This window comes from Leptonychotes weddellii, chromosome 7, assembly GCF_054177405.1.
Source record: "Leptonychotes weddellii isolate Sample4059 chromosome 7, ASM5417740v2, whole genome shotgun sequence".
Classification (NCBI taxonomy): Eukaryota; Metazoa; Chordata; class Mammalia; order Carnivora; family Phocidae; genus Leptonychotes; species Leptonychotes weddellii.
The window spans coordinates 8050019-8062320 of record NC_138375.1 but is presented as its reverse complement, the minus strand read 5'-3'; the positions used below and the strand labels follow the sequence as shown (position 1 = coordinate 8062320).

General features: G+C 43.2%; 1 protein-coding gene across 6 annotated transcripts in view; it reads left to right on the top strand.

The window, feature by feature from the left end:
* Window positions 1-12302, top strand: part of CTNND2 (catenin delta 2) — an 864616-nt gene that overhangs the window by 506835 nt on the left and 345479 nt on the right. For all 6 annotated transcript variants that reach the window (XM_081825896.1, XM_081825895.1, XM_081825891.1 and 3 more), the window contains one exon: window positions 11668-11862. In XM_081825896.1, coding sequence (XP_081682022.1) covers window positions 11668-11862 — 195 coding nt within the window. The remainder of the gene's footprint in view (window positions 1-11667; window positions 11863-12302) is intronic.

Sequence of the window (12302 nt, the reverse complement as noted above, 5' to 3'; positions counted from 1 at the left end):
AGGGCATCTCAGCTCTTTCCACAGAAAAAACTTTATTTATTTATTTGAGAGAGCGAGAACCCGAGTAGAGGGAGGGCCAGAGGGAGAAGCAGGCTCCCTGCTTGATCCCAGGACCCTGAGATCATGACCTGAGCCAAAGGCAGACGCTTCACTGATTGAGTGAGGGCGTCCCTCACTTTTTTTTTTAAAATAAGAGGTCATGAGACATTTTTTGAAAGCAGAAGTTCTTTGGAAGGCCCTGTAAGCTTCCTTTCGCTTGGGGTCAAGGATCCCAGAAGCTTGCACGTGAATATTTGAGACATTGCTTGGAGGTAGGGTGAGGGTGTGCGAGCAGTTTGAAAAGAAGTGGATTAAAATGGGACCAGTTCTGCTCCCCCCTCCGCCCCCTAAATGAACCTCACGGGCAATTCCCTTTCCCCTCTTTGAGAACCAGGGGTCATGTGCAGCCAGATGTTTGGCTGGTCCTGAACCCTGAGAATCCGTCTTGGTTCCTCAGTGCTGCAGATCGGATAGGTGGCAAGTAGAAACAGGTGTTTACCGGGAAACTGCTTTTAGCTATAATATGCCATCAGGGAAGGAAATGACAGAATGCGAGGAAAGACGTGGAGATGCACACACACGGGAATTGGGTCTAGAAGCCAGACTACAATGTACCATTCACTCTTGCGCTTCTGGGCTATTGGCCATGCTGACCGTGTTTTCCTGGCTGGGTCCCCAGCACTCAGCAGTGGGGAAAGCCTGGCTGATGTCCAACCCGGGGTGTGGGTTTCTCCTGCTCCTCAGGCAGGGCATTGGAGGTAAAATATTCCTGGGTTGGTTTTCATTGATTACTCCTTTTAGGTCACAGGTGTTGGTTAATTTGAGCAAACGGGCATCTGTGCTCGCCACTCACTTTACATGTGAGCATCAACTCAGTGGTGATTGTTCACTGATAGCTTCATAAATATGATGCTTTTAAACATTTATTTTTGGGCGCCTGGGTGGCTCAGTTGGTTAAGCGACTGCCTTCGGCTCAGGTCATGATCCTGGAATCCCAGGATCGAGTCTCACATCGGGCTCCCTGTTCAGCAGGGAGTCTGCTTCTCCCTCTGACCCTCCTCCCCTCGTGCTCTCTCTCTCATTCTCTCTCTCTCAAATAAATAAAAATCTTTAATAAATAAATAAATAATTTTTTTAATCTAAGCAACAGGGATTATGTGGGGACCAACTATTTTAGTAGATGTACAAATAACCTTAAATAATTAATAACTTAAAATCTCTCAAAATGCAGTCAATTTGCAACCAAGGCTGCATCAATATCCCTCCTGCCGCTGTATTTAACCAAGGTGCGTTTTGTAATTTTAAAAAATTTGCTATATATTTACTTCATATATATATGTTATAATACATACAATTTTTTATTGTGTTTTACATATTATAAATATGACAAAAATTACTATACATACACTTGTATATGTATGTATACATGTAATATGTATGTATGTATTTTATATATATATATAAAACTTTGCATTTCTTGTGGCATAATTAACATGAAATATCTGAAACCTCTAACAGCTAATCCCGAGGGGGTCTATATGTATTTATTGTGGTGCTGTGTATTGCCAAAGAACTGATTTTGATGCAAAGCAGAAAATATCTTGAATTATCTTGCAATCCAGGCAGAGCACTTGAATAGCAGGTCTATGGGCTCCCTGAAGGAACCTAATGAGACCCCTGCATATTTCAGAACTCCTCACCAAGCCTCTTCTAGTAGGTATTCGACAACTACATTTTTCAAGATTTTCGTTTTAAGTAATCTCTACACCCAACATGGGGCTCGAACTTACAACCCCAAGATTAAGAGCCGCATGCTCTACTGATGGAGCCCGCCAGGAACCCTGCAACAGATATTTCCCACTGACCTCTGTAGAGCTAGTTACGGGTGCAAGTGTTACATCCCATTGATAACCGGAAGTCATCCTTAGCATAGAGAGAGAAACACAGAGAGATAGCAGGTTCTCCTCGGAATGAGTGAACCATTAAAAACTTAGCAATAGCTGCCAGAAAGACTCGGTTCAATGCATATTGAACATCTGTAAGATAAAGTGTCTGCTTCCTCACCTCTGAGTTTCCCAGTTCTTTAGAAAGTGGCTTCCTGTATTTTTTTAGGTTGTGCTTGCAGCATTCACAGAGGCAGGGAGAGCAGTCGTGGAATGTCACAGGCTTACCTCCAGAGCTAGCAGTTCTTTGTGTGTAGTTCTAGAGAAGAGATCATAAAAAACAGATAATGCCTATTCTGTGAGGTCTGTATACTGAGGATCTGCCCAGGATCCTGCAGGTAGAAACGTGGCAGCAAAGGGAACCCAAAGAAAACCATTAATTATTTTGACTGAGTGGACTTTAGCAGTCCCTCAAATTTCGGCTTGCTATGTAAATATCTTCAAATAGATCTGATAGCATTGATTTCTCCTGTTGGGTTTCCTAGATGGCGCCTGGGCACACAGGGGCTATGCTGTCCAGAGGCCCCATGCTCCCACTGAACCTCAAATGATGTCTGCATTTCCTGACTTCAGCCTTTGAGCTCCCCTAGAATGGACTGACAATGCAGTAAAGTCAAAATCTCCCTTACAAGATAAGCTTCCCTTTAATAATTGATGCAGAAAAGGGAAGTCTGTATACATTTCTCTTTAGAATGAAGAAAAGACACACACACACACACATACACACACACACACAGGTACTCACTCAGGTCTTAACGCTTGGCTGCTTGGAAGCATAGAATACTACAGTCCCCTCCATGGCTGAGCCAATTAGTTGGTCATTGTTGACATGACCACAAACAGCCCCCGTCACCTTGACAGCCTTCTAGCAAATATGTAGTATTTGTTTTGCCCTGCACGAGTCAACACAGATCGATTTCTGTACTGGAAAAGCATCACCTACATCACTACCGAGCCATACGGATTGGTGGTTTAGTAGTAACTTCTTTGGATACAGAGAATGGATGAAAAATGGGGTGGGGGAGTTATAAGTATGCATAGGTCTCATCAGAGGTGCTTTGTATGAGGGGATTAATGTTTTAATAAATGTAACTGGTATTCCAGTGATAATTATGGAGATATAATGTAGTTACTAGTTGGATTCTAAAACACACAAATACACTTATTAAAGCCTTTAACCAGAAAAGAATCAAGGAAAAATTTTAATCCTCCTCAAAACTGCTTATTACACAACATAATGTCTCTTCTCAGACTCTTTTTTTACATGCCAAATATTAGGTCGAGTAAAATGATGAAAATTTAATAAAGTGTTGATAGAAGGAATTTATAAAATGTAAATGTAGAGCATGAGTAATCTGTGAAGCAGTTTACTTGCATTCCCCCCCCACCACCATAAATTATGTTGAAAATCAGTGGTATCTTCTTCTGGAATTATCAATAGAGCCTCTCTGGGGGGTGTTAGTAAGATATATAAAGGAGTAGGAGAATGATCCAGGGAGAATACATTTTAACTTTGCATTATAAAAGCTAAATAATTTCTGGAAAGGACTTTGTACAGCCTATCTATGGTATAGCTAATACAATCTGATTAAAAAAAAAAAAAGGCCTGTGTTTGAGATGCTGAGATGCAAAACATCTTAGTTCATGTATATTGCAAAATATTTAAACCACTTAGTAAAGAAAACTACTTAAGCCCGCTTTTGTCCGATAAAGCCTTTCTCCTTGTCTGTACATTGAGAATTCTGCCTGTGCCCTTCAATGGACACATACAGCAAAAAGTGAAAACTCAGCTTCAGTCCTGAAGACTTTTGGTCTTTTGAAGCCAAAGTTTGTCTGTCCTGCTTTGCATCTCAACAAAAAAAGATGGGCCAGGAGCACCTTGTTCTGGCTTCCTTCCATGGAAATATCCATAATTATCCATAGTAATTAGGTCCTGAAGCCAGACCACAGATGTACTATTCGTGTATTGCACTGATGGGGTATTGAGAAGCAGCTGTCGAGAAATAAAATGACACTGAATTTTATCCGCCTTGTTGATAGAGAAGAGTATCTATGTGAATATGAGACTGGCCATTAAAAACTCTGGTAAGTGACTAATTAATAAAGCACCGAATCGCAGATTGCTCTGCATCACTAGTTAATTAGGACAATAGATAGTGGTGAGCCTGGCTCCTGGTCCGTTCCACCCAGAACACGGCTGCCAAAACCTGCTCTCAGGGCAGAGATGGGCTTAGACGCAAATATTAAACAGGAGACCCCTCCTGGGTAAAATTAACATTCACAGATTAAACTTGTTTACAAGTTAATGTCAGAAGACTTTAATTACAAGTCTGAAGTCAAATTATGTCGCCCTTCTGTACAAAGATATTACAATTCACAGTTCACCCCTGCTAATTTTTTGTCTGCTCTGTGTCAGCTGAGAAGGACGTGAGGTGTCCGGGTCGAGTGTTTCTGGGAGTCATTTTATCAGCTTCTTCGGGACTATCTCTTATTTGGACGGTTGTGGTTACAGTGAAGTTATTTTCAGGAAGATTCCTAAGTGTTCACAGGATATGTGATTGTCACTGCAAGGACCCCAGCCTCACCTGAGATAGAAAGGCAACCTCCAGCCCCAGTGTCCCTTCCCAGAAATCATAGTGCATCCAACCCAAAGACATTTTCCGGAGACCGACAGAAGCGAGAGGAATGGGAGAGGCAGGAAATGCCCTGCAGTCTATGCGTGTCTACAGTCTGTGAACTTGGAGGGGGGTATTTCCCAACAGGAGGTTAATTGCAGTGCAGTCCCACCTGCAACACCAACTGTCTTGTACTCCTATTTTCAAAGGTACTGCTGCCTTCCTGCAAAGTTCAGAAACTGCACCTTCCTCCAAGAGGAGTTACTCCCTCCCACCACATTCAAGAATGGATATTTCTATGAATGTTTTAAATCTCCAGCCTTAGGTGTTCTGCTGAGAACCAGACCTTGACATGCACTCCTCAAGACCCCAAATCTGGCCCCAGATCTACCAGCCAGAGCTAGATCCCTTGTTAGAGACACCCAGGGAGTGTTTGAGCTCTTCTGTCCCCTGGGCCCATCCACTCAGGTCCTAATTCAGTAGTCTGGAGTGGATCCCCAGCCTCAGGACTGTTAAAAAGGCTTCCAGGTGAACGCCACGTATGTCCTCCCAGGGTTGAGAAGCCCCGAACTGAACCCTTGCATAGGAGTGCACTGTGGCAGCGCAGGGACCCTAGACCCCCGCTTCCGCAGAACCCGTCAGGAAGCCTAACAATAGCAGCAAACACATTCCAGTCCACCCAGATCCAAAACGTCTGCCTTCTACAGGAAAGATGGGTTTTTTCCCCTAGAAGCTAGCCTGCTCACAAAGGCTTTTACAGGTCCCTTAGTATTTGGGCCTTGGCCACCTAGAGCTAAGATCAGTCACTCTGCAGCAGGGCACGTGGGGAAGCCTGACCCCTAGGCCAAGGCAGCCCAGGGCAGCCAGTACGATGCCCACATGTGGTGGGCAGCACAGCCACACTCGGAAACCAGGCTCCAGGGTGCCCGCTGAGGCCCCATCAGCATCTGACTACACCTTCGGCCTGCAGCTTTGCTAAGGCACTCATGCTTGCTTCATAAGGCAGGGAGAATATAAGGAATCCATGTGTCTGTCTCCAGAAGGATGCCGAAGTTGAAGTCCTCTAGCCACCAAGATACGTGTCCTTAGCTAAACCAGTACGCCCTGGCTTCTCAAAGGATGGTCTGTGGACCAGCAACCCCAACATTGCCAGAGAACTTGTTAAAAATGCAGAACCTCAGGCCCTCCCCCACACCTGCTGAGCCAGAACTGAAATTTTAATCAGGGGACTCATGCCGATGGTGTTTGGAGAAGCCCTGAAATACATGGCTAGTTCATTTGGAGCTACTCTTTATCTACCCTGAAATAAATCAGAAGCCGATAACAAGGACAGGTGCCAAACCACCCTGGTTAACTAGTGTGTTTCACTAGTACCAGTCCCATCTTAGGCAAGTGTGTTTCCGCAGGCTCTTCTTTAACTTGGAGTTGGGTGTGAGTTTTGCCCGAGTACACCATCCTCTTGACGGCAGACGCAGAAGCCGCAACTGCAAATAAACAGAGAAACGGGCCATCCTAAGAATGCGAAGATATCAGACATTACTCATTACACCCCGTGACCACTGTCTCGCTACTCTCCATACACCTGCCTGTCACAAAAGGAATTGGGCAAAAGAAGGCTGTTTTTCTCACAGCTTGGGAAGAAATGCTCGTGGTTGGAGAGAAAATCCAAGAATGAGGGACACCTGCTATTACAGGGGACCAGATCCCATGGGCACATGTATTGCTGCTTCCTGGCGAAGTGATTTTCACTTTTAAGTTATTCTCCGTGTAAAGTATTGGAGCCTCAGTAGATTACAGTATTTGGTAAAAGGTGTGGTGAGGTTTCATAATTACATTAAGTTGTATTGGAAAGCTCATCATAGAGTGACAGGAACAAATCCTGTGTTTTGTACTTTGTCAGAGACTGCATGAGCGTTTAACTTATTTGTGATAGCAGCAAAGTTTCCATAATATATGAAAATCTAGGATTTATGAAGTCGATGAAACAGGAGGGCATTTTCCAAAGCTTTCCAAAACAGACTTTTCACAGAATCAACTTATATCATCAGATGGCCCTCTTACATTGAAATTATTAAGCTCCAGTGCAGATTTTATCATTCATTTGTACAAATTAATACTCTCCCTTCCAAACGTCTGTCTGAAATATGGCTCATAGCCTGTATAGGAAATGTGTTCATATATTTTAACATTTACAACAACTTAAGATGTCAAACTAATTCAGCGAATTAATGATCATTTGCAAATGAAATTTAGCACATGGACTTAACTCAAGATCCATAGGAAGTCCTTTGCGGGTCCTTTAAATACTTAAATTAACTTGTGAATTAGCATAGAAGTAGGGAGTAAGTTTTGGAATTTTGATTTGAGTCAAAAGCAAAAACCAAGAATTAAACAAGTAAGTCTTTATTATGGCAAGGTATTCCTTAGATCAAAGGAATCTTTCAGCAGTTTACTTAGCACACACTTATGGTAACGGTACTGTTAACCAAAATTGCTTTTTATTTCTAAAAGTGCTTATTTGTTGGTATCATTTTCCCCTCTTGAGTTTCATAATGAGAAATATCAAGCCAGAATTTTTAAGAGGTTCAAAATCCACAGAATAACTCTTCCAAGGCCATAAACTCAGGGAGCACAGTGTTTCTACCTGCATGGGCCAAGCCGCCTGGCCACGTTGCTCAGGGATATCAGTGTATCAGCAGGGATCAGACTCCCGAAATCAGTATTTGGTGAAGGAAAATGTACAATGGGAATTTGCGAGGGGAAAATCTGTTCCCATTCCAGAAACCACTGTTCTCTTTGGAAGTTCTATTCTGCCCTTCCGAGATGTAATTTCACTAAGAAACATTGATGTATGAACTAGAGTCACAATTTTTAAGAAACCTGAATGCCAGAGATTTTACTTTGGACTTTTCTTCATAGCACGGGAAGTTCATAGCTCTTTTTCTGAACACAGTTCTTTATGTCAGAAATGAAAACACTTGTCTTGGCCTCCTGTTCACACGCACATTGAGTTGGCTTTCTCCGGCCAACTGACCTTTGCGTCATTTAGGTCTTCATTTTCTCCTTCCACTTCTTTGCCGGTGAGCATCTGAAGCTGGCTCCTGGATTTGAACAGAACAGATCGATGGCAGTATGTCCTTAAGAACCTAGTATTAATATAGCCAAATGAAAACACGCAGATATTTATTTCTTTGCAAAAGCAAGTGAATTCACATTAAAGGGGCATAAATTAGATAGTATAGAAATAAAAGAAGACAAATGGATCCCAATGAAAACCGGAATGAACTTCTTCCATTCTGTCTGCTAAAGTAATCAGCATAATGTGGTAGTAAATTATATTATTTGAAGAAAGCAAGAAATGACAAATTGAATGTTGCAACACATTAGCTATTTATCTCTTTCTTTTAAACATGCCTATCTCCTGTCTCCCTATTTTATCTCAAACAGGGGTCTCTCAGTGTGATCTCTGCAGTTAGAATCACAAGGTGTTGGGGCGCCTGGGGGGCTCAGTCGTTAAGCGTCTGCCTTCGGCTCAGGTCATGATCCCAGGGTCCTGGAATCGAGCCCCGCATCGGGCTTCCTGCTCTGCAGGAGGCCTGCTTCTCCCTCTCCCACTCCCCCTGCTTGTGTTCCCTCTGTCTCTCGCTGTGTATCTCGCTCTGTCAAATAAATAAAATCTTAAAAAAAAAAAAAAAATCACAAGGTGAGGTGTTGCCTGTTAAACACACATTGCTTCTCCCTGCTCAGATGGATCAAGTCTGAATCTTTTGGGGTTGTGTCCAGGAATCAGCCTTTCAAAGAGTTTTCCCCAGATTCTTGGGAAAACAAATGAAGATTTGAGAATAATCGTGTTCTAAGGAATGAAAATTCAAAGGCTGTGTGTGTGTGTGTGTGTGTGTGTGTTTAAAATTTGGGCTGAATCTTCGGTTTGCAGCTCTCATGAGCTTCTTAGGTGTGATCTTCCATTGAATATTCTAACTCCCATTGATTAAAATGTTGTTGCTGGGATTGTGAAATTTTGAGTTAAAAAGAAAATCTGTTCAGTTCTTACAACCAATTGTTGTCTGAACTCATAAAGGGTCCATACACTAACTGTGTTTCTTTTTAAAGACAATATGGATTAAGTAGGTGCTAATAAAATCACTTCTATAAATATCATGAAATGAATCTCCTACAGAGGACTTTTGCTCGTACTGCGGGTTCCCTCTGAGAAACACGTGGATCTTCCTCCAGTATGGCTCTTTCTCTGGCCTTGTGAAGTTTTCTGCCGAAATGCCAGATAAGCAAAAAGAACTTTCTTGGTCACCTTTTCAAAACAGTATTCCCCCACCGGCACTTTGTCTGCTCTCCCCTTACCCAACTTCACTTTCCTTCAGTACCTTTATCTCTGTACTTACTTGAATGGGATGACTTATTTTCAAGGCCAGGGAACTCATTTGTTTTAAGCACCCTGGTGTCCTCAACTTCTTGAAGTTGCCCACACACCCAGCAAATATGTGTTGAGTGGATGAATCTGTTGATTAGTAAGGACTAACTGGAGCATAGAAACAACACATATAAAATTCAGCATGTAGAAATTTATTTGCACATAAGTCTAGAAGTGATAAATGTTTCATATTGCTGGTCAGAATGAAAACAGTGCCTGCCGGATTCTGACCCAAGGAAGGTGTGGTGTGGAGGAATGAGATAAGCCCTTTCAGCTTCATGATCATCCCCCGTGTCAAGGCTCCCTGCAGATCTGTTGCTGGCTTCCTCCTGCATTAGCAAATGTTGGTTAGCTTTAATTTGCAGGTTTAATTTATGCTATATCCCTTTCTAAAAAGGATCGCACCTCTTCTTGGACATTTCAATCTTTCTTTCCCTTTTGGACTTCATTCCTGCGATCTTTGCAATCATCCATTAAAGAGCAACACTAAGGTAGACTTTAAGATTCTTGCTCCTTGCCTAGGACCCTTGGGTCATTAATGTCTGGTTCATAGTGCAAGTACAGATTCCTCATGTACAGTTAATGCTTGTAATAGAAGATTTTCACACGGCCCTCAGATCATGTCACCCTTCAGAAGATCATCGGGTCCTCTTGTTGCTTGTTTTGGGTGTTTTTAGAGACTTAGGGTCGAGGAATGGTGATAAAGTTACAACTCTAAATCTGCCAGGGATGGATAACTCTCATTTAACTCTATAAGATTTGGATATAATGACTGTCTCCTTGCTTTTACACTTGTAAGTCTTTGGCAATATTATCAAAGCCTCCAGAAGAAGGAAGAATTGACAGCAGGAACTCAAGGCATACTGTACTTAAATATATTCCTGGAAAATATGAACATGAGATAATATTCAGTGTGATGTTGGCATTTGATAAATCAGATGCAATGAACCTAATTATGCAAAACAGTTATTTTGAATCTATCATTCATCTGAATGCCATCTAAATCAGAACTTATTTAATTACTAGGAAAGGGAAGTAAGGAACTTGCTTGCTCTATTCCTTCCCTTTCCTCAAAACATTCAGTAATTTTTATTAACACTGAATTCATAGAATTCCCAATAACTGTCTCAGTCATTCAGAGATGCTCTGTTTATTTAAATTGAAAACAACCTGTGAGAAATATATCGGTAAAATGGATTTATCTGCCAGCAATTTCAGAACTTTCGAATGGGTTTTTCCTCAGAGATTCTAGGTGAGAGTGTTAAAATCCTTGGGGTCACATGATCCTGAAGAAGCGGGGCAGTCACTGAGCATTGAAGAATTTAGCTCTAGCATGACCACCAGAGAAAGCCTTGAACCAGCAGACAGAGAGCTACCTGCAAACACCACCAAAATCAAGTTATTCCAAAGGCTTGTTGCTTTAGACTGGAATGGAGAGCTCCAAATTCGGGCCATTCAGAGACAGCTGACAGTTAAATCCCAGCATGCCCTGTGAGTCTCAGCTTTGAAGACTTAGCTGAAGGGTCTCTCCTAGCATCAGCTGTTCGCAGCATTGGGTTCTTGTGTGTGTTCTCCACTCACCATCGTTAGAAAACCATCTCTCCTTGCTGGTCCCTCGGTGTCCTCCACCCCAGCTGCGTTGGTGCAGGTGATTCTCCTGGCACTTCGGCTCCTGTGATTCTAACCGTACCTCATGTGAAATACTGCTTCTCAATCAACATCGTCTTGTCTGTGTATCAGGCCAACCTCTTAGCCCTCACAGAATGCTCTGCTCATGTCGGCAGAGGCTTCCTGGTCCACAGCATTGCTTCGAAGCAACACCTCTCCCCATACAACGCAACGAAATGACACAAATAAGGATTCACAAATACTACCAGGCGGGGGATGCGTAGCCTCAACTTACAAATTAAACCAGCTAGTGACGGCCATTTGTACCTTTTTCAGAGGAGGGTAAACTAAGTGCCCGTGCTTCAATTTGGAGGAGCGTAAGAGTAAAAGAAAATGTGACTTGAACTTCTGTTTAAAATCTGCGTATCTCGGGGATTCAGGCCATTGGAAGTCCAAACATTTCAGTTCATTCATTGTCCAGGAAGAAACTGCTGACAAGAAGGAATTCTGCTTCACTTTTCAGGAACAACATCAAGATGGCTTGCCATCATGGTTTATTCATTTGCTCATCATTTTAAATAATCATTTCTGTTGCAAACTTTAAGGTGCAAGGACTCTGGGATAATAAGAGGTTTTTAGGTCTGACTTGTCTGCCCAATTCCTTTAGTGAGGAAGCCAGCCACGTTCGTTAGGCCGAGAAAAACGATGTCTCACTGGCCCTGTGCTGGGTGGATTTATCTCAGAATCATTATCATCCTTATAGGGAGATCAGGTCTGGGAGGTCTGGGAGCCGAGCAAGGCAGCTGGGTGATGCCGATAAGCCGATTAGCTCGACGTATTGCTGCCATTTCATGTTATTCATTTGATTTTCTGCAGATTTCAACATTTCTGGGCAAAAAAACCCCAAAGAACAAATTCAAATATGGCTTTGATAAAGCCAGTTCTGATAAATGTTTCATATTGCTGGTCAGAATGAAAACAGTGCCTGCCGGACTTTGTCGATCGGGGCTCAATGTCGCCTGTTAATTTCTTTCAGCTGGGTCCCGGGCCTCGTATAGCAGCCAGCACGGCCACCTGGGCCCGGAGCTGCGGGCTCTGCAGTCCCCAGAGCACCACATCGACCCCATCTATGAGGACCGTGTCTATCAGAAGCCCCCGATGAGGAGTCTCAGCCAGAGCCAGGGGGACCCTCTGCCGCCAGCCCACACGGGCGCTTACCGCACGAGCACAGGTATGTATTCGGGACGCCCCTCGGTGGCCTGTCCACGTGGGGGGTGTGCTTGGAGCCCCGTGAAGGGTCCATGTGTGTGTGTCCGTCCGTGTCCGCGTCATCTCTGCTCACGAGCATTATGACCTGCTTCTGTCATTCACGTCTGTGATGGTAATGAGAGAAAGCAAGTATGACTCATTTAGCTACCTGAGGATATTTTAAATGGAAGAAGTTTAATGGGGGTTGTAAGCTTATGTTGTCTAATAGGCAAACTGGAAGAAGGAGTGCTAATTTTTTTTTTTTAAGATTTTATTTATTTGAGAGAGAGAGAAAGCACATGAGAGGGGGGAGGGTCAGAGGGGGAAGCAGACTCCCCGCTGAGCAGGGAGCCTGATGCGGGACTCGATCCCGGGACTCCAGGATCATGACCTGAGCTGAAGGCAGTTGCTTAACCAACTGAG